Source organism: Tursiops truncatus, chromosome 3 (assembly GCF_011762595.2).
Source record: "Tursiops truncatus isolate mTurTru1 chromosome 3, mTurTru1.mat.Y, whole genome shotgun sequence".
Lineage (NCBI taxonomy): Eukaryota > Metazoa > Chordata > Mammalia > Artiodactyla > Delphinidae > Tursiops > Tursiops truncatus.
The window spans coordinates 79,551,788-79,579,049 of record NC_047036.1 but is presented as its reverse complement, the minus strand read 5'-3'; the positions used below and the strand labels follow the sequence as shown (position 1 = coordinate 79,579,049).

The following is a 27,262-nucleotide window of genomic DNA, read 5'->3' as shown; positions in this document are numbered from 1 at the left end:
ATAATTTTTCATTGAGCCAAAATGTCCAGTTTAATGAAGAATGCCTGGTATCCCAGGTCCCTATGCTCTAAATGCTGGTAAGCCCACCTAATCACTGAAAACTAAAAATGTTTCCATAAATTTTCATAATATCCCTATATGGTGGTATTGTTTGATATAGAACCACTGACTTTGAGAAGTAGGGCAGAATTACTACACATCAATTTTTGTCTATTTTGGAAAACTTTTTCTTTTTTTTTAATGGCAGGGCTTCATCATTAACTTGGCAGGTGATTTGTGGAATTTTGGATTATTGGAATGATGAAACATTAATCAGAATTAAGGGAACTGGTATAAGGTTGTCATAAGTTTATTACCATTCCCCCTCCTTCCCAGCTAAAAGATAATTTAAAAATTACTGTCATTCCTTTATAAAAAGAAAATGAAGCAAATAAAGTCTATTAACCAAAATGTAAGAAGGAAGGACATACTCTCAGTCTTTAAACTGAAGAAACTTAGTTTTATATTTTTTAATTTTCATATTGCTTTTGACCAGTGAAAATTTTACGTCAGATGAACATCAGTCTGTGTACCGATATTTGGGCATTTAACATTAGCAAAACGAATCCTTTTTACTGCACTTTAAGTTTCATCGTGTGTATCTTTACAGGTGAACATTTATCGTCTAGTTACAAAGGGATCAGTTGAAGAGGATATTCTTGAAAGGGCCAAAAAGAAGATGGTTTTAGATCATCTTGTGATTCAACGAATGGACACAACTGGGAAGACAGTATTACACACGGGTTCTGCTCCCTCAAGGTAGTTACTTTACTTAAAAAAAAAAGTCCTTTTAGAATCATACTATACTCATTTTTCTGAAATGTTACATAGTGTAAACAGGTCATTGAAGTACTATATTTAGTGTTATTTTTTAAAGCACTGAGCTAATTTCTAGTCAATGGCATACATTCAGTACATGGTTTCACCACTCTAGTTTTGTAATCTTGGGGGAAAACCCTAAGCTTCAAGTTCTTTAGTTTTAAAATAAGTATACTAGTAATGCTTCACTTATCTATGTCATATTAACTGTTGTAAAGGTGACTATGTCAATAACTCATAGAAGTGCTATGTAAATGTTAAATTTGTGACTGTTAGTGTTAAGTATTTTTGTTTGTCCTGATTTTAGTTCTACTCCTTTCAATAAAGAAGAGTTATCAGCCATTTTAAAGTTTGGTGCTGAGGAACTTTTTAAGGAGCCCGAGGGAGAAGAACAAGAGCCCCAGGTAAAACAAACTTGTCTCAAAATGTGTCATTTTTTAAGCTATAAATGTAAAGTATATTTATTTTAAAACATAAAGCATATTTAAAATAAAGATTTCTTTCTTATTTTAGGAAATGGATATAGATGAAATCTTGAAGAGGGCTGAAACTCATGAAAATGAACCAGGACCTTTAACTGTAGGAGATGAATTACTTTCTCAGTTCAAGGTAGTTTTCTTTTTTAATTTTTCTTTATAATTATATAAATTGATAAGGGATGATTTTTTTTTGTCATTTAGTGTTTTATTCATCTTTTCTTTCTTTAAGCAGGATCAGCATGATAATCTAAAAAATGTTAAAAACATCTTTGTCTTAAAATTTGCTATGGTGTATAAAAATTTTTCTTTCTTATTCTGACAAACCAGTAGTGACCTGATTTGAAAGGGACCAAATCATTTATGAACAGTTACGTTTTCATGACTGAAGACTTTAGCTAATCTTTATTGGAGCAGTTTTTGACATCAGATTAGTTTAAGCATTATCACAACTAAGAAAACTCAAGTTTTCAAGTTTGACTCAAATCAGTCAGGCAAAGTAAGCAAAGTAAGCAGTAACACTGACAAATACCCCTGGTTAGGTGAGGGCTAAAAGGTTGCAAGGAGTCCTAAAGTCAACCAGCCTCATAAAGTGTGTGCCAGTTGTTTAGCATAAAGAAGCAGCTTCCTCTATATCCTAGCCATTTCCTACAACCTGAGGTTTTTAAGGGTCAATTAATGTCATTCATTCATTTCACACATATTTATTGTGCACCTGCAATGTGCCACACACAGACACAGCAGTGAATAGAAACTTTTGCAATTTTAATGGATCACCCTGCCTGCAGTGCAGAGGATCATTCTGGCTGCAGTGCAGAGGATTTACTGTAGTGGGCAAGAATTGAAGCAGGAAGAAAAGTTAGAAGACTATTTCAGTAATCCTGGTGAGAGGTAAAGTTTTCTGGAACCGGCACTCACTCTGGGTATTGTCTAATGAACTTTTGTTTTTTTAAACATTGTTATACTATTTGCTTTTAATTTGACTAATTGGCAATTTGAAAAAGTCACTGATACGTTAACTTGAATAAATACAGATTATGTTTATACCAGTGAGTTGCCACTCATACACAGCTGGCTTTAAGGCTGTCATTAACATTTAGATAGCATACATGAGAGAATAAGCACTATATTTTCAGCCCCATTCCTTGTATAGCATGAGCACAGTTTTCTTGTCTTTTCCGTTATCTGTAAGCTTTAATGTACTAGTATTGGCAGTTAGCTTTAAGGAGTGCTTTCTGTGTACCAGACTCTGCACAGTTCTTTAAATGCATTATCTTACTTAATCCTCACAAAAGTTAGTGAGCTCTTACTAGCCCTCGGTTTTCAGAGTTGAATAAACTAGGGCTTAGGGAACCTAAATAAATTTATCTATGGTCTCAGAGCTCCTTCTGTCTTGTCATTAGCTCTTTAGGTACTTCGTTTATGATCAATAAAAATAAGAATTTCGGGTTGTTCTATAGCACTTTGTAGTTAATGGACTGGTGTGGTAATTTCTGCAGAAGGTGATTTAGCATATTACTCTATAAATTACTTTGTTGTTACTCTGTTAACTTCCTCTAGTTCTGTTATTGGTAATAGTTTTGTTGATAAGCAAGGCAAAAGAGAATCATTCCTGGAAGAGAAATCTTAGAAGTCATTTGGTTTGATCTACTTTGACCTCATGAAGAAATAAACTTAGCAGTCATATTTGGTTTAACCCATAGTCATATTCATTATCCTGAGGCTATTTAAGTTATATTATCTTATTCTGGTGTACCTCTTCCTTCCCGCTAAAAAAGAAAAATATAATTTAAGGATGAGTTCTTCTTTAATCTTATTCTGCTAACATTCTGGAATTTATCAGGTTGCCAACTTTTCAAATATGGATGAGGATGACATTGAGTTGGAACCTGAAAGAAATTCAAAGAATTGGGAAGAAATCATTCCTGAAGATCAAAGAAGACGATTAGAAGAGGAAGAAAGACAAAAGGAACTTGAAGAAATTTATATGCTCCCCAGAATGAGAAACTGTGCAAAACAGGTGACTTTTTAATCTAAAAGATATTTCTGTATTGTAAGAGTATTTACATCTGGACTGTCTTTTTTGTTTAGAGAAATATTGATTCTTAGCTTTTTTTTTTTCCCTAGTAATGATTTCATCTGATTTAATAATGCCTGTCTCATAAAGTGAGTTGGAAAGTGTTCCCTCCTCTTCTATTTTTGGGAAGAGTTTGTGTAGGATAGGTTATTATTTTCTCGTTAAATGTTAGGCAGCGTTAGGGAAGCCATCTAGGCCTTTAAGTGTCTAAAGGTGTAAGCTTGGATCATTAAATCAAGACTTTCCTTTTCTAATATTAGCATTTAATGCTGCAAGTTTCCCACTAAGCACTGCCTTTTCTGAATCTCCTAAATTCTGATTTTTGTTGTGTTCTTATTTTCATTTATTTCAAAATATTTTCCGATATCTTCTGTGACTTCCTCTGTGACCCATAGGGTTTTTTTTAGAAGTGTGGTGTTTAATTTTCAAATATTTGGGAGATTTGTCAAGTATCTTTGCTATTGATTTCTAGTTTAATTCTTTTATGGTCAGAGAGCATACCTTGTGTGATTTGAATTTTTAGAAATTTGTTGGTGTTTATTTTATGGCCTAAATGAACAAAATGGTAGATTTTTAAATAATGGTAGCAGCGCCATGCCAAGCTATATTGGGTCCTGTGGCAAAAGGAAAAACTTGAATGTTAGAGCTCTTTGCGTTAACTTCTGTTTTTAGACTACTGTTGCACTACAAGATGGTTTGTCCTGATTACTGAATTTTTTGGTATCTCCTTAAATTTTGAGTCTGAGGAAAGTGAGGAACCCACCCTACCCTAATCCTTGCCCTGCTAGTTTTTTGTTTTCGTTTTCTTTTCCTACAACCATATTAGGTCTTCTTCTGTGTCCTTGGTTCAGTAGGTGAGAAGGGTCTGGCCAGGCTTTCTGCCTGTCCCCTCAAAGGTAACTACTCTCTTTCTCTAGGCCTTCACCGTGAAGGAAAGTTTCTGTAATCTCCAGCCCTGTTTCCAGTTTGTCTCATGAGCAGCTGGTGGAGGTTTGTGGAGAAGCACCTGAGAGTGGGTACAGGTTCTCCCTGTGTCTTTGGTTCCCAGGGATCTTCTGCTCTCATGGTAGCTCACACTCAGTCTTTAGCAAATGTTAGCTGACTTTCCTCTTTCCTGCTTGAATGGTACTTGATGTCTGCCATTCATGCTCTTCACAAGTGAGCCAGTGTCCAGGTTCCATCTCTTCTTATAATCTGCTTTATTTCCTTATATTTTAGACTACTAGATTGCCTTGTGATTTTGATGCGTGTAATAAAAGTTATGATTTTGGGGCTTCCCTGGTGGCGCAGTGGTTGAGAGTCCGCCTGCCGATACAGGGGACACGGGTTCGTGCCCCGGTCCGGGAAGATCCCACATGCCGCGGAGCGGCTGGGCCTGTGAGCCATGGCCGCTGAGCCTGTGCTCCGCAACGGGAGAGGCCCCAACAGTGAGAGGCCCGCGAACAGCAAAAAAAAAAAAAACAAAAGTTATGATTTTGTAGATTAGATTTGTTGTTAGGGCAGGAGCAGCATACCAACTTTTACATCCCAGGCAGAAATGGAGCCCAGTAATTTGTGTTTGGCCTGAGAGTAATTGTTTGTGTAGTTTCTTGTTTGTGTTTATTTCTGCAAACCCCTTAGTGGTTTCTTTTTATAGTGCAAGGGAAGCACAGCATTATATTAGATCTAGTGAAAGGATGGGAGAAGGTTAGAACAAATAAGAACTAAATACCATCATTGACTTTCAATTAGTTTTCAGCATATTAGGGATTCAGAATATGTACTGAGGCTTTGGAAGAACTCCAAAGACTTGCAGGAAGAGTGTCTGTCCACTCAGAGATATCATAGTAATATTATTATTATAGTATATAGTATACATAATTCTAGTATTTTTTTCATACATATCATTTGCCAGGTTTAATTGGAGTCATTAATTTGGGACCTGCTTTCTTCCTTTTGACAGTATATAATGAATGTTAGTCATTCTACAAAATTTTTAATGGCTTCTCAGCTTTCTATTGTATAGATTATTTGTCTGATATTTTTTTGATGAACATTTAGATTGTTTGCAATTTTTTTTTATATGATAAAAATGACTTGGCCAGTGTTCGTTTACATTTCTGATATCAAGAAAAATGCCTAATAGGGATGTTGCTGGGTCAGCAGAATGATAAATTTTAAGACGTTTGATACAATATTGCCAAACTGCCCTCTGTCCCAGTTTGAATACACACCAGAGATGTTTGACTGTTATTCTATACCAGTACCAGTATTGGCTATTATTGCTTAGTTAGTATTGGTCAAGTTGATGGATTAAAGAAAGAATTACATTTCATTGTAACTTTAATTCACATTTTAAGAAATATACCAGTGAGGTTGTATAATTCTGTGTTTATGTTATTTGATTGCTTTTTAATAACCTTTCATATATTTTTACAAAAGGACAATGGATATTTTCCTGATTTATGAGAATGTTTTAAGTGTTAAGGCTCTTAATAACTCTTTGTCATTAATGTGCTATTTTTTCTGTTTTGTTTGCTTTTTAATTTTGTTTATAGAATATTTTTGATACATATTTGTTAATTTTGTCAATCTTTTATAATGTTTTCTTTGCCCTTAACATAGAAGCCTGCTTTACCGAAACTTGGGCAAAATTTTATTTTCAAATTCCAGATTAGTTTCAATGGAAGTGAAGGGAGGCGCAGTAGAAGTAGGAGATACTCTGGATCTGATAGTGATTCAGTCTCAGAACGGAAAAGGCCAAAGAAACGTGGAAGACCACGAACTATCCCTCGGGAAAATATTAAAGGATTTAGTGATGCAGAAATTCGGCGGTAAGATGACATAAGACCATTTTTACTTCAACTTGCTTTTAGTAGGGGGTGAAATTAAAACAAATTCCATAAATTTTAAAGATTAAGATGAAAGTTTTAGAGGAGGCAAATATATGATAATTGTGTAGGGATTGGGTGGTTCTGCTTTTGGTTGTTCTTTATAACTATGGGTAAAAAATGAATTTGGCATTAATCTTTGCTGTGTTATTTATTGGTACTCTATTTAGACTGCTATATTATTTTGGTTTTATTAATGTGGTTCAGAATAGTGGCCCTTTTGAATAATGAATGTATATTTCAGTACATTAGATTATTTATTAAAAATTCTGACTGTATTTATGACTCCCAACATTACTCTTTACATGGGAGTAATTTAGTTCCATATTTTTCTAGTTTTTTACACAGAGGTGATTGGTTTTTTGAAACTCACCATGTTAAAAGTGTTTCTGATATGTCCAAATAGGAGTTGAGGTAAGATTGGCCAGGCAGGATAAATTGTAGTTTTCTTTCAAAATATGTTTGTTCATATATACAAATTTATTTAAGGGGAATGGGATAGCAGCTTACTTTGTTTATGTAATATTTTTGCATATGAAATTTGTGAAAGGTTGTTCGTTGTTGTATTTTGAGAGTTTGTTGTTTCTTTCAAGCCACTGTAACTCTTTTCTTTTAAATCATAGACCTGACTAATAAAGTTCTTCCTCATTTTTTTCTACCAGAAAACTAAATATATTGTTAGATTTTGTTTAGGGTACTTTTATGACCACCTGATTTGTTGGACTTTCTGTCTCTAGTTGAAGAGGCATTTCAACTTCTACTTCTCCTGGATATTTTCCCTCATCCATCAACCACTTGGGTAGCTTTGTGCTTAAGTAATATTTATTTTTCCATTGTTGGTATAATACCATACATCTGAATTAAAGCTATATTCAGTAAACTTTTATCTACACTTGAAATGTGAGGAGGTGTAATGTAATTGATAATTCTGGAGACACTTCCTCTGGTAGCCTTGAACCTTTTTTGTCTTGTGGAAAAAATAATTTCTAAAATAAAATTTAGCTTCTGTTTTATTTATATTAGTTTCTAAACATCATCCTGGGTGTTAAAAAATATATCTTGTCTTACTTGGTTTATCTTAATGTTTTGATTCTAGCATAGTTTATTCATTTTTGTTAGTAACAGTGCCTTGAATTTCTACACTAACAAGTATTATTTCTATATATTTATATCTATTTTTTAACGAATAGTGAAGCCCACATTTAAATCAAACAATTATTTTCTGTTAGGTTTATCAAGAGTTACAAGAAATTTGGTGGCCCTCTGGAAAGGTAAATACATCTGTCATTCTCAGTAGAATTATAGAATGTATCACATGCTGTCAGCTTTATTTATACTGTTGTTAAATTTGCTGTAAAAGGTTTTTATAAAGTTAACCTGTAGAAAGCAAATTTCAGATAGATTTTTGAAAGCTTTTTGTACTATCCTTAATCCTTTCTAGTGTCTAAAGTTTTATCTACAAGTGAAGTTTTCTATAAAATACATGGCCTGTAAAACATTTGCATTTTTATAATTGTAAGCTACTTTTCAAATGCTTTTTCTTACCTTTTCATCACAAGCTTATAAAATAGCAGATTCATCTGTAGAGAAGCTAAGTTGCTAACCTAGCCTCTGACTTAAAGACCAATTTTGTTTAACGGTTATTCTCAATAACCGCTATAACCACTATCTTAATTATAGAGTGGCAGAGACTCAGATTGGTTTAATTCTGTTTTTCTCCCCAAAACTCCATCTTAAAATAGAGATATTTTCTGTTTTATTTTGAGATGACTTGCATGAAGTTACAATGAAATACTTACATAATTATTTTAGATGATGAAAAAGATGTTTTGAACATTTATTATTCATATTTTCTCAGTGTATAGAAATTAAAAAATTATAGAACTTTACTCTTATAATATCTGTCTTAAATGGCTCCATTTTATTCTGCATATTTACCTGAAAATTGTATTATTTTATTATAGATTAGATGCAATTGCTCGAGATGCTGAATTAGTTGATAAGTCAGAGACAGACCTAAGACGACTAGGAGAATTGGTACATAATGGTTGCATTAAAGCTTTAAAGGACAATTCTTCAGGAACAGAACGAACAGGTAATACTAAAATGAAAGTGATTTAAAGAGAGGTAAATGGAAGTTTCAAAATATGCTTTTATTGAGTTAGTTAGGTATTATATCTTAAGTTACCTATTCATTAGTCTTAAAAGATGCTTTATAAAACAAAGCAAGGCCATTTCTGGGTAAGAGAAAATGGGCAGCAGAATTATATCATTGAAGGCAGTAGAATCCATCTGCCTGGTATATTTTCTGGCTGGGAGGTAACATCAGGAATTATTGTTAGTTGTACTATATTTTTAGTATAGATGAGATATTATAAGTATACACATGTGATAATGGTTTTAGCCTAGTTACTTTATACTTATTTTGTAATTCATCTATCTAAATAAAAATAGATAAGATTCAGTAATTATATGTACTGAAAAAAATCATTCTGGAACTCTTATTTAGAAAGGCTGACATATTAATAGATTGATGTATCTTATGCATTTGCTAAAGTACATGAAATGCTTTTTGTGAATCTTCATGTGCTATATTATAATCAGTAGTATGTACTGAAAAATCTCGAGTGAAATTTAGGGTTTGCCAGCAAGCCTCCCCTTAACACAAATAAGTAATACTTTAAAATATAGGTAGGGGCTTCCCTGGTGGCACAGTGGTTGAGAGTCCGCCTGCTGATGCAGGGCACACGGATTCGTGCCCCGGTCCGGGAAGATCCCACATGCTGCGGAGCGGCTAGGCCCATGAGCCATGGCCACTGAGCCTGCGCGTCCGGAGCCTGTGCTCCGCAACGGGAGAGGCCACAACAGTGAGAGGCCCGCATACCGCAAAAAATAAATAAATAAATAAATAAAATAAAATATAGGTAAATAGTACTTATTTATATAAGTAATAACATATTTTGCTTTGCGTTTCGTAGTATATATTTTATACTTTTTAATATTCTTTTCCAAATAAGGTGGTAGACTTGGAAAAGTAAAGGGTCCAACATTCCGAATATCAGGAGTACAAGTGAATGCCAAGCTAGTCATCTCCCATGAAGAAGAATTAATACCGTTGCACAAATCCATTCCTTCAGACCCAGAAGAAAGAAAGCAGTGAGTTTTTTACTTTACCATTGTAAAATATTTGTTGTTATTCAATAATTTGGATATGAATGTATGTTAAAAATGTTTTTTATGCCATTGGCCAATTTGAATAAAATGTTTTTAAAACTAAAATAAAGCATAGTATTTAGAAGTTGTAATGACTCATATATGTTTTTCAAAATTAATTTTTAATAAGGCAATTATAACTTGACAGTGGCTGTTAACTTTAATGATAGGTATATCATCCCATGCCACACGAAGGCAGCTCATTTTGATATAGACTGGGGCAAAGAAGATGATTCCAATTTGTTAATTGGTATCTACGAATATGGATATGGAAGCTGGGAAATGATTAAAATGGATCCTGACCTCAGTCTGACACACAAGGTACTTAAATATTTCTTGATTCTGTTGACCACTGATGTTAAATTGAATTTTTTGCTTTCAAATTATGTTAGAAATAAGCTCAACTGGGAGTCAGGAAACCATGGCTCTAGTTAGCTGTGTGACCTTGGCTTCTTTGGAATCTGGTTTTCATGAAGGGATTGAATTTAAATGATCTCTAGATTCTGCTTTACCTCTGAAATTACATTTTTGTTATTAAGGCATAGGTATATTTTTCTTCATAGTATCAGGTTAAAAGTAAACCTGTCATTCAGTTATGTTATTCAAAAGCAAAAGAGGATTGTTTTTTATGTGTGTGTGTTTATATATTTTTTTAAAATAACAAAGTGTTTAGGTGTTTTGGTGATTTGATGCCACCACACTAGTTATTATAATCATTTCTTTGCCTAGAATGGAAAACATTGGAAGCATTGCCCTATGCTTATCATTTATCTTTTTATATTTTACTTCTTCATGGACAAGTGGGAACCTTCAGATATTTGTCATTTGCTACTGTAAAACAAAATTAGTTTATGTTTTCATTGTAAGAGTTTCCTCACAGTACATGCTTTGGGTCATCTTCTACATGAATGATACTTTTTTTTTTAATTAATTTTTTATTTTTGGCTGTGTTGGGTCTTCGTTGCTGCGCACGGGTTTTCTCTAGTTGCAGCGAGCGGGGGCTACTCTTCATTGTGGTGCGCGGGCTTCTCATTGTGGTGGCTTCTCTTGTTGCGGAGCACGGGTTCTAGGCACACAGGCTTCAGTAGTTGTGGTACACAGGCTCAATAGTTACGGTGCACGAGCTTAGTTGCTCCGCAGCATGTGGGATCTTCCTGGACCAGGGATGAAAACCTATGTCCCCTGCACTGGCAGGCGGATTTTTAACCACTGCGCTACCCTAGAAGTTCTGATAGATGATACTTTATATTCTAGGAATTTTTGTATACTTTATACTTAAAATATACTGTTGAGAAGGAAGGAAATCTAAGAATACTATGATGTTTAATAACACTGAATGCCAATACACCATTATATATTTGAAAGAAATTTCTAACCTCATACTGTGTAGTCTCATTTTGAATAGAGGGATATTTTTCTCATGTATTTAGAATTCATTCCCAGATAAATTGAATCTTTGTGGCATAGCTATAAAAAATGTATTTTGCATTTTAAGCTGTTTATTCCTACAGATTTTAAGAGTTGTAACTTGTTAGTGAATTACACATAGTTTTTAAATGAGTAACCCTTTTTTAAACAATGATTATTATTTCTCATGTTATTTATTAAAGACAAGATGAAAAAATTAATTGCTTTTCAGATTCTTCCAGATGATCCTGATAAAAAACCACAAGCAAAACAGTTACAGACACGTGCGGACTACCTCATCAAATTACTTAGTAAAGATCTTGCAAGAAAAGAAGCTCAGAGGCTTTCTGGTTCAGTAAGTTAACATATGCTTAAGAGCATTTACTTTTGAATAAGATAAATCTAGTTTTCTGATCACCCTAGACACCCGTGGTTAGCATGGGCTCATCAGTATGTTTATCTGTAATTTAGCTTTATTTGAATATGGTAATATTTTGCCTTAAATGATCTCAGCATTCATGTTAAACCTCTAGTGAGTCCTATCTTTCAGAATGGGATCTGTATTTTCCTAGTATTTAGAAAGAGAGTGGGAGCAACTTTTGGAGTAGAGTGGAGTGCTTTTTGAGAGGACAGGCTTCCATTATTGTTTCATTTGGAGACATTGGGCAGCTTAAGGAATAGCATTAAAGATCACCAAGCTTATTTATGAGGGCGTTTCACAAAAGAAGGAAAAAGACACTAAAACAGAGGTGATTGGAAACTAAAGCAACCCTTGAAAGTTTACCTGTGACCACAGTGTCAATAACTACCTGTGTATTATTAAAAATAATTTCTGGGCTTCCCTGGTGGTGCAGTGGTTGAGAGTCCGCCTGCCGATTCAGGGGACACGGGTTTGTGCCCCTGTCCGGGAAGATCCCACATGCCGCGGAGTGGCTAGGCCCGTGAGCCATGGCCGCTGAGCCTGTGCGTCCGGAGCCTGTGCTCCGCAACGGGAGAGGCCCCAACAGTGAGAGGCCCGCGTACCGCAAAACAAACAAACAAACAAAAAATTTCTAAGGCTATCTCTGGTGACATTGGATTTAGTTGAAGATAATAATAATTTAGGAAGGTGAACAACCCTCCTATTTCTCTTTTTTTTTTTTAAGAAATAATTACAGTTGGTTAGCATTTATTCACATTAATTTGTACTTGATTCATTAAGTTATATCACTTTTGTTGATAATAACTTTCTAAGATTGGTGTAGCTTAGTGCCAGCAGATTAAGGATTGAGTTGGAGTGTGTGTTCTTTAGCTTTATAGATGTGGTATTTAAGATTTTTTTTTTAATGGAATCTGTGGGGTTGGTTAGAATAAAAATAATTATTTTTAGGGAGGTTCAAAAAGGAGGAAAGTAAGAGCTAAGAAGAATAAAGCAATGAAGTCTATAAAAATGAAAGAGGAAGTAAAGAGCGATTCTTCTCCCCTGCCCTCAGAAAAGTCTGATGAAGATGATGATAAGGTAAGAATGTGTTTTAGAAAAGCAACCTGTTATATAGAAAGGGAACATGGCATATTTTTAGTATGCTTTACATTTGAAGTTTGAAGTAAGGCTTGAAATTTTACTTTTAGATACTGAAGTTCTTTTTTATAGTTTGCTATGTAGTCTCATTTACAGAACAGAATTTCTACCCATCCAATAGAATATTATATTTCACTACAGGGATAGAGCAAAGGTCCTTCCTTTTCAAACATTTGCCATTTGAAGACATTCTGTCTCCTTTAATTTTGTTATGAATTTTGAATGGGATTGGCTTACCTTAATTTTTATATGAAGGTAAATATTGCATGTATCATTACTAATGGGATTCTGAGTTACTTCTCTCAGAATCCACATACACGCAATACGTAGTCATGCAAAGAAAAGAAATTAGTCTTTGTCAAGATTTGGTTAGTAATACATTGGCCATACTTGCACTTTTCAGGATGAGATCACTTCTGTGAAACATCCAAATAAAAAAGTTAAAACAGAAAGAGACAGTGAAGAAAAACCTGAGCCAGATGTTTGTATAAAGAAGGAACCAGAAGAAAAGAGGGAAGCGAAAGAAAAGGAAAATAAAAGAGAACTTAAAAGGGAGATAAAAGAAAAAGAGGATAAGAAAGATATAAAGGAAAAAGATTTTAAAGAGAAAAGAGAAAACAAAGTAAAAGAAGCTATACAGAAAGAAAAAGACATAAAGGAAGAAAAGGTATGCAAATCATAATATAAAACTTAGAAAGTGACACAACAGCATATTTACAGTTTAGGAGAATAAATTGTCTGTCAGCCCAATTAGTCTCAATAACTGAGTTCTTTAAAAATGCATATGGGTATCTAGTAGAGGAGAAGAACAGGTTTGAATCCTTTTTGATGCCTTACCTAATAAATAATGTTACAGAATAGCTTTATTTTTGGTTTCCCCAAATAAAATGGGGGAAAGATCAAATAGATAAGAATGTTAAATGTGAGTAAACTTTATAGAATAAAATGGGACCGTAATTCTTCTGGAAGTATTAATCATTTTTGCCTTTGTTGTTGTGTTTTTTTTTCATCAGTTGAGTGAATCCAAGTCTGATAGCAAGGAAAGATCTAAGAAATCTTCAGTGTCGGATGCTCCAGTTCATATCACTGCAAGTGGTGAACCAGTTCCCATATCTGAAGAATCGGAAGAGCTAGATCAGAAGACATTCAGCATAGTAAGTAGTAAAGTTTCTGGTTATTAGGAATAATTCATATAGCATTTTATTTAATTTATATTCATCTTTTAAAACTTTAACTTTAGAAATGTGTTTGAATTTGATAGCATTGCAGTTCAAGCTGACAAAAGCAATAGATTTAAATTTTGAAAGGTATCCTAAATTTAGAATCAACCTAGAAAAACTTCTTCATAAATTAAAGATTTTAAGAAGAGGTATTTAGGGAATAAACTTTTTTTTCCTCCAACTTTAGAATTTTAAACTTTTCAATTCCTGAGCCTATTATCCATATAACAGTGCTTTTTATCTACAGTGAAGGACCCTTCTTTTCTAATCTTCTACAGACCAGTGTTTTTAGAAAATAAAATAAAAATGAAATTAGGAAGAAACGAATATAAAATATAAGCCCTGGTGTTGTATTACTAGATTCAGTAGGTATAAATTTGCACTGTCAAACTGATATAAAGGTTTCTAAAATTTCTGTACCTATCCTGCTTTGGACTAACACAGGTTCATAGACCACACTTTGAGGAACATTGGTCTAAAATATTACTGGTTTTACATGCTACCATGCTTTTATATTCATCAGAGTCAGGGAGAATCTATCTTGGCCTTTCTCCAAAGGGTTTATTTGCTGTATATATTCAGGAACGCAAATAATCTTATGGGTGTAATCTTAAGTCAGTTTTATCACTGATACTAATCAAATGCTATACTTGAAAGATGGAAATTTTCACCTTCTAAAATTATATTTGTGTTCGACCTACTACGTCCTTTTAGATCCCCAGCTCATCTTCATGTCCCATTTTCTCCTATTGTGTACTCTGACTAGATGATATTAAGACTGAGAACGCATTTATTCATTTCCTACTGATTCCATTACATGCCCTAATATAGTTCCAGATACGCTCTTTAAATAACATAGTTCCTGCCACAGTTTTCTTGTCCTCCTCACTTTTGGCTGTTGTTTACATCCCTCTAATCTCTGAGAATATTGGGGACATTCCCAAGTAAGCTGTTGCAGCTCCTGTCTTCCATCTTACTTACTTGAATGAACATATATCTTATCTCTTGACTTTCATTTTTATCTTTTCTCCAGGTTCACATGTTGTGATTCCTTAGCAACTTTTAAGGCTAACCTTTCTATTTATGGCCTAGATCTTAATCTAGCCTCTCTATCCATTTTCTATTGTTTTTGTTTTTTACCCCCTTTGTATTGGGTGGGAATGGGTGATGGTGTGCTTTTGCTTTTCTGAGGTGAAAACACTGAACTCTTCTGAACTGCTTCCCCTACACTATGTGCTCCATTACTGAGGTAAGTGAAATTGCACCTCTTGCCTCTTCTTTGCCCACATTTCCTCCTTAGCCATCTGACTTGTTCATGTAACCGATGAAATGGAAAGTTTTCTTTTGTGCCCAGTGCATGAATTTCTTCTTCATTAACCTTCATAAATGATTTAAAATCTCTTGTATTATGGAAAGGAATAATGGAATAGTTTTAAACATGGACTCCAGATTTTCTGAGCTTGTATGATTAAGATTTTCTTGGGGGCTTCCCTGGTGGCATAGTGGTTGAGATTCCGCCTGCCAATGCAGGGGACGCGGGTTCGTGCCCCGGCCTGGGAGGATCCCACATGCCGCGGAGCAGCTGGGCCCGTGGGCCATGGCCGCTGAGCCTGCACGTCCGGAGCCTGTGCTCTGCAGCGGGAGAGGCCACGGCAGTGAGATGCCTGCGTACGGCAAAAAAAAAAAAATTTCTTGGTATATACATTTTATTGTATTCGGGAATAGCTCTGATTATTAAGAAATTCACTGGTCTTTTCCCAGTCTTCATTTTCCTTGACATCTTTGCCTCATTTAGCATCTCTTGATTTTCTTGTGTCTTATTGATCTGCCTTCCTAGATAGCAGTATAATTTAGCAGTCAAGAAAGTGTTTGAGGTCAAAACTGGGTTTCACAGATGTCATTTCATTCTAAGCTTCAATTTCTTTTTCTATAAAATAGAGTGAATGGTATTGCAAAGGTCTATTGTCAGAATCAAATTTAAAGCAATGAACACACAGCCTCTGGTACCTAATAAGTGCTTTATAAACATTAGTTATCATTGCTCCAGTTCCCATCTTTAGGCCTTGACCTTAGCATAGATTTTAGTCATCAATTCCTCTCTTTTTCCTCCACTCACATTCAATGAGTAAATCATATTGGCTCTAACACACTGGTTCAAGCCACAGCCATCTCTTTCCTAGATTATTTCAATAGCTTCATAGCTGTTCTCACTGCTTTCACCCTTCGCATCTCACCCTATACCCTTTTCATACCCCAGTTTGTACTCCACACAGCAGCCCAGACTGACAATAACTGTTACAGGGATAATAAAGTCACCCCTTGTTACTTTTCTGTTTAAAACCCTTGAATGGCTTTCCCTCTCGTTCAGGATAAAAGATTCATAACAATAGTCTAAAAGATACAGCATATGGTTTACTCCCATCATCTCCTGCTGTTTGCCTGACTCACTTGGTTCCAGCGACACTGGAATTCATACTGTTCCCTTGAACATGTCAGACAAGTTATAGGACATTTTTACTTGCTCTTCCCTCTGCTTGAAATGGCTTACTCCTTCATTTTCTTTAGATACCTGCTCAAGCATCACCCTTCTCTGAAAGCTTAAGTAAGGTAGAAAGCTCCCTGTTCTTTCTTGCTTTATTTATTTTTTTATCATGGTTGTCACCATCTTAAACACTATGTCTTGTTTACTTATTGGCTCTATTCTCCTACTAGACTACAGGTTCCATAAAAGCAGGGTCTCTGTTTTATTTACCACTCTGTTTTCTGGGTCTAGAACAACGCCTAGAATATAGTATGTATCCAGCCTACATATGTTGAATAAATAATTTCCTAGCAGAATATAAACTAGAAAATTGAACAAGAAACAGAAAATGTAGAGAACAAATATGAGTAACACTAAAAATTAGAAAGGAAATTTAAATTTTCCCTTTTTTAAAGAAGACATTAGGCTTGGCTGAGTTCTGATTTTAACTAAAGAATAAATGATTCCAGTGTTAAATTATTCCTGACAAAATGGAAAGTTTCCCAACTGATTTGGAGAAATAGGTCAATAAAACAGAATAAAGTACTCATAAACAAATTTGCACATATAATATAGACACTTAATTGATAATAAGAAAGGCCCTTCACAGCAGTGATGTAAATAAATGGTGGCATTGGGTCAACTAAATATATTGTCTGTAGTTGATCCATCCTTACATTCCCCAAACTAACTCAACTTGCTACTCATGGATATAATTACTATAAAGTTGTTTTTGCATTTGTATACAATAAAATTTATCTGCAGTTTGCTTTTTTAGTAATATTTTAATTCTGGTTTTGGTATAAGGTTAACAGTTTTTATTACACAAATTGGACTTTACTGAATGGTACAGTTTGGGTGTGTTGTCCTTTTACTAGCATGCTAGTGCTCTGTAGGCCAAGGAAGAGGTTGGTTTCCATCAACTACCCCCACGTCCCCGACTGCCCAAATACGATAGAAGCAAAATTCATCATTAGCTACTTCGGCCCCAAGAATAGACAGTTTATACTTTTAGCTATATTGATGTTAATAGCTTTGCCAATATATTATATAAAGATTATTATTTATGTATTTATATATAAAAATAGCTTTGCCAATATATAAAGATCTTTTTTTACATTTTATTCTATATTATAGTCAATACATAATATTGTTATACTCTGAAATATTTTGTTATCTTTTAACGTTAAGTCTGTTTAGAATGGTGTTCTACAGTGTAAAAAGTAACCATTTTTATAAAAAGTAAGTAAAATCCAAGGCTTTTACTTAGGCAAAGACTGATTTTAAATGATAATGGAAAGCCTTGCTTTCTGAATAAAGTCTGAAGGAGAAATGCTTGATGTTTAAGAGCTGTGAGGTGAGATTTAATGCTCGTTTTAGCATTAGACAATGCTATATTTACTCAGGTAAGTAAGTATGATTGAAAGAAGTAGATCTTTGTTGAATTCATGGTTTTAATACATGTATTTGTATTCTTATTTTCCTGTTTTAAAGTGTAAAGAAAGAATGAGGCCTGTCAAAGCAGCTTTGAAGCAACTTGATAGGCCCGAGAAAGGCCTTTCAGAAAGAGAACAACTGGAACATACTAGACAGTGCTTAATAAAAATTGGAGACCATATCACGGAATGTCTGAAAGAGTATACAAATCCTGAACAAATCAAGCAGTGGAGAAAGTAAGTGATGTATTTTTCAGGAAGTGTTAAATTTGTAATTTTGTAACCATCTATTTGTCTCTTGTATTTCAATTTTTTTTCTACTTCTGAAGTTTAGGTAACAAAAAGTTTAAAAAGGTAACCTGAGGATGATTGCTTTCACTTTTTCCTTTAACTTTAAAGCTTTTTATAAATAAGTGATTACTTAATTGTGCATCATGATAAACCACAGGTAGCATCTCTGCCTTTAAATAAATAGTGAAAGGCATTTCATTAAAATTCAAATTGCATTTTATTTTTAAAAATCTCCACAATTTACCAAATTATTCTCAGTAATATCTTCAGAGGTTGGTATACCAATTTGTTACATAAATTTAGCAATTCATCTTCTAAGTATGACTAAAGCCTTGTAAAACTCAATGTCCTCAAGCAATGTAAAATGCAGACTTCTGTTTTCCTCTTCATCTTAGAAGTGGCAGCAATTCGATTGATTTTAAAGTTACAGTTGGTTTTAAAATTATAAATCTGAACTGCTATGATATGATACTAATCAATCACTTAATGATTACCAAATCCAGGACACTGTTAAGCCAGACTACTGGACAGGATAGGAAAAAAATAAAATGAGCATAAACCAGTCATTGATATCTGTTTATTAGCCTTCTGATTACTTTGCTACATGTAGTGCAGCTATACATCAAAACAAAAAATTTAATGACACATTTCTGGAGGAGGCATGATGATTACACAAAAGTTAAAAAAAAAACTTCTATCCTTGTCCCTTTTCTTCTTAAATTCAACCAGGACCCCCATTTTAGAAAGAGAAGATAGAAGTTGATCGTGATCACTAGGCTTTTGAAAACAAGTGAAACTGAGCTCATGTCTAAAGAAACTGAAACCATTCACAGACATGAAGAAGAGCCTAAAGTCATGTGCCTATAATGACATGGAATGATCACTGGAGTTGGCATCACAAGACATGCATGCTTAGTTCCATCCTGGCTAATTTTTGGCTTTGTGACCTTAAACAGTTACCAATATCTATGAGCCCCCCAGTATTATCATCTGTAAAATGATAAGGCACTGCGTATTTTTCAGTTATTGAAGGATAATGATAAGATATATTATGCAGAATGAGAGGCAATAATTCTCAAGTACTATTCATAGTGTCTAGTTGAATCTTTTATTTATGGTTGGAATATATATACACCGGAGCTTAATGCTTTCCTTAAATACTATAAAATAGAATTACTCCATCCTTCTCAAGCTCTTATCAACTCATACAGGGACCCCTAAAGTACAGAACCACAGGACATGGACATGAATACAGTAGAGTTTAATTATATATACTAGGATTAAATGAGAAGATAGCGGAATTCCTCTATCTTTTTATATTCAAGATCCAAAGTTAAATAAATGTTCTCTGTCAGTGGCTCCCAGACATATTCTTGATTGTTGCTTGTCTGTGATAAAATTAGGGAAAAAGGAAATGCAGTGAGTTATTTTTAAAGCTAAATTTAGTTAATTTAAAGGATTATATTAAAGTTATTTTCTACTTTTTAGTGTAAAGGAGCTTATTTTCTCTGACAAAACTTGTGTACTACATACCAGTTTTTAAACCTTAATATAGTTAGAGTTTAGATTTTTGATGTTGTGAAGAAGGCAGAATATCTATTTTACCTGCTTTCTAGATTAGAAATAAGCAGCATCTCGTTGAAATTACATGTCGACTAATACAACTGGATGTTATTTCAGGTTTAGGTTGTTATTAGGAAATGGGGGAGGGGGGTAAAAAAACCTTTAAAAGAAGAGAGACCAAATAGCCAGGAGACATTTTTCTTTGTGTTCGCCCTTACCTCCCAAGGTTTTTTTTTTTTTTTTTTTTGCGGTACGCGGGCCTCTCCCGTTGTGGAGCACAGGCTCCGGATGCACAGGCTCAGCGGCCATGGCTCACGGGCCTAGCCACTCCACGGCATGTGCCATCTTCCCGGACCGGGGCACGAACCCGTGTCCCCTGCATCGGCAGGCAGACTCTCAACCACTGCGCCACCAGGGAAGCCCTCTCCCAAGGTTTTATTCCTCTTTTTACCCAGCTGGGCAAATTAGCTTTTGTTTTTCTCCCAATCTACCTTGATTTCATATTCCTTGGTACTTATTCCTGCTGCCACTGTCTCTGGTTATACCAGATTCCTTTAAATGGGAAAGAACAGAAAGACCCCAACTGAAAAATATTTCAAAAGCAAATTAGTTTTTGCTCTGGTCTGAGTGCTGTCTTTAGAGAAAGATTGGGGAAAAATGTAGAAGGGAGAGTCCCTTGTGTTAAGGTTGAACTTCCGACCACCCTGCTCTATTCCACTCCAACCCACAGAACACAGCTACAATTACTGATTCTACAAAAGGAAGGAAGATCAAGACCTTACCTGTAATTTTAAAGATAGGGACTTCACCCATAATTATACAGCAGTTGACGTTAAGCAAATTTTTACAGTAACCATAATTATCTGCTTTATTTCTTGCTTATAGATGTTTATATATAAATATTTTGGCCAAATGGTGAAGAAATGCAACACTAGTTTTTATTTAAAAATCACTTACAATCAAGTGATAACCATAATAATGTATATTTGTGTTTCGTTTGTATATCAAAGTACTTTCATATGCGTCATTCTAATTGATCCTTTTAAAAATGCTGTATTTAGGCAATCTTAATAGTTAATACTTCCATTTTTACAGAAGAAAAAAATGGACTCAGGTGAACAGCTTTGTAGGGCTGGGACTGGGGTAATGGCCAAGGAGGCGCATAGGGCATGAACTTTAACAACAAGGCGCTCACTCTTATGCTAGTTCCAGGTCTGGAGTTTTGCCCAAGATCACACAATTCAGCAGGTGATATAATTAGGACCAGAATCTAATTTCAACTAGGTTTTTTCTAGGGAAAAAAGTATTCTTAAAAAGAAATTTAATTACTAATAAAAACACAGTTTATTAATTCCTACCTCTTTACTCTTTTGAGTTAACTGTAGAATGTAGATAGTCTAGAGATAGTCTATAAATTCATTTAAAGGCGATGAATTTTCTCAGCTGCTGTGGATTTCACTTCACTCAGGTATCATTTAATTAATTTTCTCTAAGTTTGCTTATAAATTTTATTTCAAGGTTAATGTCATACCAATAGTGAAAGTTTTAATATCATCTGGTGACCACTGCCCTAACACAGTATTCTTAACAATTTAAAGACATACTGATTTTTTTAGCCTTTTGTTGTAGTAACAAAATGAAAACCAGATTACACTCATTTATCTTTAATAAATAACTCAAGTATTTTATAAATTAATAGAACCTCATGAACATTAGTCATAATTTTAACTTCATTTATTTTTAAACAGGACCAAATTTGCATTTTACTTTATTGTTATTAAAATATAGTTGACTTACACTATTAATTTCAGGTGTATAACCTAGTGATTTGTAAATATACAGAGTTGTTGTATTTATTGACTATATTCCCTGTGATGTACGTTACATCACTGTGACTTATTTATTTTCTTACTGGTATTTTATACCTCTTAATCCCCTTTACCTATTTTGCCCATGCACCTATGCACCTTCCCTCTGGCAAGCACTAGTTTGTTCTCTGTATCCGTGAGTCTATTTCTGTTTGTTACGTGTTCATTTGTTTTGTTTTTTTAGATTCCACCTATAAGTGAAATATATAGTATTTGTCTGGCATATTTCATTTAGCATAATACCCTCTGGGTCCATCCATGTTGTTGCAAATGGCGAGATTTTATTCTTTTTTATGGCAGTGTAATATTTGTGTGTGTGTGTGTGAGAGAGAGAGAGAGAGAGAGAGAATGAGAGAGATCGACTTCTTTATCCATTCATCTATGGTTGGACACTTAGGTTGCTTCCATGTCTTGGCTATTGTAAAAATAATGCTACAGTGAACATGGGGGTGCATATATCTTTCCGGATTAGTGTTTTTATTTCCTTCAGAAAAGTACGGAGGAGTGGAATTGCTGGATCATATGGTAGCTCTATTTTTAATTTTTTGAGGAACCTCCATGCTGTTTTCCATAGTGGCTGCACCAATTTACATTTCCAGCAACAGTGCATGAGGGCTCCATGTCCTCCACATCCTGGTCAACACTTGTTTTTCCTTTTTTATGATAGCCATTCTGACAGGTGTGAAGTGATATATCTCATTTTGGTTCTGATTTGCATTTCCCTGATGTTGAGCATCTTTCCATGTGCCTGTCAGCCATCTGTATGTCTTCTTTAGAAAAATACCTACTCAGGTCCTCTGCCCATTTTTAATCAGCGTTTTGATACTTTTTTAAATAAGCTATTCTAATTTAATGTCAAACAATGGATAATAATAGGATTTGGCTAATTAAGTTAGATGTAAATTACAAGGATTTTACTATATTTAGGAATGATTTAATTTTCCCAACTGCTATCTGATAAACTTTTATCAAATTTGTTGAAAGAATTAGCTTTCATGACTCAGTATTAGCTATTTCTTCATTCTTTCATTTCACTGATAGTTGATTACCGAGAGTAGTATAATCTAAAGAGTGTTTCAAAAGAAAAAACTAAATAATATTGACTCCAGTTAATGATATGCATGCTGAAGTATTTAGGGGGGAGATATACTAATACCTGTTTTTCTTTGAAATGTATCAAACAAAAACTAGAGGGATTGACAGAGGGATGGACATAATGGAATCATATGTGATAAAGCAAGCACAGTAAAATGCTAATAAGAGAATCTAGGTATTAGGTATATGGTTGATCATTGTAAAGTTCTTTTATCTTTGCTGTATGAAAATTTTCATGATGTTGAAAATTAAGAAACAAAATAGTCTGTGCATATGTATTGTGAAAATGTCCCATTAGTTTAAAATAGCCTGCTAATATTAGTCTTTATAACTTGATATGCCTGTTAATATGCCATAATTTATTTAAATAGCCCAGTGTTACAGGCTATATGAAGTATCACTATAGAAGCAAATTTTGAGAGTATTACACACACATATGCACATTAAATATAAGGGTTTGGGTGACTGCTCTTTAAACTGCAGTACAATTTTATAGTCTAGTTTTTGTAAAATTATAGATCAAAATATTGATGAGGAATAGGTATCATCATATACACAGTTAAGCAAAGAGCTGTCACAAACTAAATTATAAATGGTAATTTATAATTAATAAAACAAAAAGGAAAGAAAACACTTGAGAAAGCCACAACTGTCTTAACAACACTGGTAAGAATTCTTTTAGAAAATCACCAGATATCCATCTCTGTATGCACACATGCTGGGATAATTTTGCAATTTTTGTATGACTCACAGATTTCTGATTTCCAAAATTTACTAACACTTAGGAGTTTACTAGCAAGCAGCTCTTCACACATATCAATGTCCAAAATCAAAAAGCTGGGAATTACTCATCTTAGTGGAAAGAGAATTAGGAGCCAGAGCCCTGCCTTCTAGCCTTACCTAGCTATATGAGTTTAGGCAAGTCACTTAGCCTCATTACCCCATTTGTTCATTTATTTGAAAAATTGTCTGCTACATTGACTGTGCCTACCTAAAGGCTGGTTATTTGTGGAATTAAGTAATAGAAAAGAGCTTTGAAAATATAAAAACTGTATAAAGTACCTAGCCAGACACAGGTTAGATACTTTATACAGTTATCTCATTCAAGCCTTTGTAACAATGTATGTTTTGTAGTCATAGGCAATTGATGCTTGGTATTTGAGAGAAATATGTCTCAGCTGTTTAGAAATCCCCAAATTGGGACTTCCCTGGTGGTCCAGTGGTAAAGAATCCGCCTTACAATGCAGGGGATGCAGGTTCGATCCCTGGTCAGGGAACTAAGATCCCATATGCTGTGGGGCAGCTAAGCCCGCACACCACAACTACTGAGCTCGCGCACCTCAACTAGACAGCCTGCATGCCGCAAACTACAGAGCCCACGCTCTCTGGAACCCGCGCACTGCAACTACAGAGCCCATGCACCCTGGAGCCTGCACACCACAACTAGAGAAGAGAAAACTCACACGCCGCAACGAAAGATCCCACATGCCGCAACTAAGACCTGACGCAACCATAAACAAATAAATCTTAAAAAAAAAATCCCCCAATTAAGTGCTTCTGTATAACTTTATTTCTCCCATAAAAAAGGATGAGAATAGTTATTTTCTAGCTAAGAATTTTTGCTTCCTTAGGCCTTCTTTCTTCCATTAATATCCTGAGAGATGGCTTTCTTTTGGGAAGTCATTATTCACACAACACAGAGTTTATTATTTTTTAAAAATCACTTAAAATCGATTGCTTGGGGCTCCCCTGGTGGCGCAGTGGTTGAGAGTCCGCCTGCCGATGCAGGGGACACCAGTTCGTGCCCCGGCCTGGGAAGATCCCACATGCCACAGAGCAGCTGGGCCCGTGAGCCATGGCTGCTGAGCCTGCACGTCCGGAGCCTGTGCTCTGCAGCGGGAGAGGCCACAGCAGTGAGAGGCCTGTGTATCGCAAAAACAAAAATCTATTGCTTGACTCAGCAAAGATGTTGATATTGGGTAGTCCACTAAACCTCCATCATTGGCTAATTAGTAATTTCTTTCCTCTGTTTATATAAGCAAGATTCAAAATCTTTAACATACCTACTGTAAAGCTAGTGGTTCAAGAAAAAATTGTAAATATATGAAGCTGTTACTTTTTCAGTGATGGCAGATAAACTTCAATTCTAGTGTCACTGATTATTAGTGCCTCTGAAGAAGCTGTGTTGAGAAGGATTCAGAGACTGCATCTGAATTTATCATGAAGGAGTACCATGATCAATTACTGATCCCAGCCTTGGGATGGGAAGAGAGACCTAAAGATACAATACTGTCCTTGGTTTACAGTGTCTGATCATGTTACTCTCATGACGATTACATCACAATTATAAAATGACAGTTGCTTTTTAATGCATTATTCAGGACCTTTAATTCACAAGCTTAATCCATATTATCTGATGGTATCTTTACTCAAACTATTAACATAGTTTATTCCTTTTGTATCTAATCTGAACCACAGTATGAGTCCCTTCCTGATTTGTAAGTAAGTTTACTTCCCTTTGGTTTCAAATTAGGATTGATTACTACTTTTCAAATCCAAAGATTGTAAAATGAAGGAATTTGAAAGAGAAGTAAAAGTTAACAATGTCCAGTTTTATTTGGAATCTTATCCATATATGAAGTTTTAAAAAAAGTGCTAGAAATAATCTCCTGAAACCTTGTTCCATAGAGGGCTAAGATGTGTGTATTTCTGTGTAGAGGGAAGGGATTTCATTAAAAAGCTAAATATTTTCCACCAGACTAACTTGCCTTTTCTTCTTCTAGAAACCTGTGGATTTTTGTATCTAAGTTTACTGAGTTTGATGCAAGAAAATTACATAAATTATATAAGCATGCTATTAAAAAACGGCAGGAATCTCAGGTAAATGAATGCATCATTTTTTCTTTATGTTATTGAAACATTTTTCCTTACAGAAGAATTCAGTTAATAAATGTAGAAGGAATAAAGGAAATAGAAAATCTCACAATAAAATTTGTTGCAGGTAAGATCCTCCAAGGGAAGCTAAAATGAGTGGGCAAGAAAACAAGATATTGGCATAGTCTAAAAGTATCTCCTCCAAGATGTTTATTGATTACAAAGAGAAAAATAATAGCTCTGTAGAGGAGAAACCTGCCTCACACCACCTTAAACAAGCTATCAAAGTTAATGTCACCAGTAATAAGACATACTGACATCATGAACCCCCTGCACTGTGTACTGAAAAAGGTACATCACTTCTGTGGAATTCCTGGCAAAAAAGCATCACTTCAATCCAATCATGAGAAAATATCAGATAAACCCCAATTGAGAAATACTCTATAAAATAGCTATCTAGTATTCTTCAAAAGTGTCAAGGTCATGGAAGACAAGAAAAACCTAAAGAGCTGTCCCAGTTTGGAGGAAAGTAAGAAGACATGAAAACTGAGTGTAATGGAGTACCAGATTGGATTCTGGAGGAAAAGGATCTCAGTGGAAAAATGTGAAATCTGAATAAAGTCTGTAGTTCAGTTAATAGTATTGTGCCAGTATTAATTATTTAGTTTTGATCATTATACCATGGTTATATAAGATATTAACAGTAGGAGAATCTGATAAAAAGCATATGGGGACCCTCAGTACTATTTTTGCATCTTTTCTGTAAGTCTAAAATTATTTCAAAGTCAAACTTTTTAAAAAGTCATGGGACAAATAGTTTATACTTTTAAAAAATATCTGCAAATATTACATTTATACATTCTAATATCTTAAGTGAGAACTTCTTTTAGCATAAGGGTTTTCTGTATCCTGATTTTTATAAGGGTGTTTGAAGCCACTTAAAAGATTCTTACCTATGTGCATTTATTTTAGCAAAATAATGACCAGAACAGCAACTTGAATACTCAAGTGATTAGAAATCCAGGTAAGTAAGTCTTGCTAATTGTTTTGGAAAGTAAATTTTAAAATTGGGGGGGTTTTTTTTGGCGGGGGGTGTTTTAGATGATATATACCCATGTTATTATATTGTATCTAGTATCTTAATAATCCTTTTTAGCTTATTATTAACTTTCCCATAAATCAACCTATTACCAGTTTCTAGAAAATTATAGAATAATTGTTGAAATGAACATATATTTAAAAAAACATTATTTGGAATAATAGTATTCTTTCTGTGTAAGGGTCACAAAAGTATAGTCTGAGAAGGAAAAGGGCCTTATACTTTTCGGTTGTGATTGTTCACATTTCAGATTAAAGTAACCTATTTGTAAGCCTTAGTGTGGCTTTTGTAAAGCCATTTCTAAATGCTGTAACTGCCTGTATTTGAGAACTGGTTTTGTTAGTTGGAGTTGAAAAGTTCTTATAATCTAGCAGTGAAGTTACTTTTGTTTACCATGTATTTTTTTAAGTCATTAACAAAAGTTGGACACTTCTATCTAACAGATGTGGAAAGATTAAAAGAGAATACAAATCATGATGATAGCAGCAGGGACAGTTACTCATCTGATAGGCACTTATCTCAATATCATGATCATCATAAAGACCGACATCAGGGAGATTCTTATAAAAAGAGTGACTCTAGGAAAAGACCCTATTCTTCTTTTAGTAATGGTAAAGATCATCGTGATTGGGATCACTACAAGCAAGACAGCAGGTAAACTTAACAGTTTTAAAATTTTGCTTATTGATGTCTTCTTTATTTTATTTGTTGTATTTGACTTTATCAGCCAATTCAGTCTTCAGGTAATCAAAATAAGTCTTATGTAAGGTAAAGGTTTTGTTTGTAAATAAGAAAAACTGAAATATAGTTCTTTTGGTTAAGAGCTGAATTTCTCT

The 27,262-nt window shown here is 34.4% G+C and overlaps 1 protein-coding gene across 11 annotated transcripts in view; it reads left to right on the top strand.

Moving 5' to 3' along the window:
* The window catches only part of CHD1 (chromodomain helicase DNA binding protein 1), an 88,630-nt gene that overhangs the window by 44,561 nt on the left and 16,807 nt on the right, over window positions 1-27,262 (top strand). For 2 of the 11 annotated variants that reach the window (XM_073802342.1, XM_073802343.1), the window contains exons 20-35: window positions 650-798; window positions 1,166-1,262; window positions 1,372-1,467; window positions 3,178-3,354; window positions 6,016-6,224; window positions 7,511-7,552; window positions 8,246-8,376; window positions 9,299-9,437; window positions 9,665-9,815; window positions 11,134-11,256; window positions 12,271-12,399; window positions 12,863-13,126; window positions 13,473-13,613; window positions 17,695-17,873; window positions 25,237-25,333; window positions 26,300-26,351. In XM_073802342.1, the coding sequence (XP_073658443.1) occupies window positions 650-798; window positions 1,166-1,262; window positions 1,372-1,467; window positions 3,178-3,354; window positions 6,016-6,224; window positions 7,511-7,552; window positions 8,246-8,376; window positions 9,299-9,437; window positions 9,665-9,815; window positions 11,134-11,256; window positions 12,271-12,399; window positions 12,863-13,126; window positions 13,473-13,613; window positions 17,695-17,873; window positions 25,237-25,333; window positions 26,300-26,351 (2,176 nt within the window). The other 9 variants (XM_019929652.3, XM_033853054.2, XM_019929650.3 and 6 more) reach the window with 9 other exon arrangements.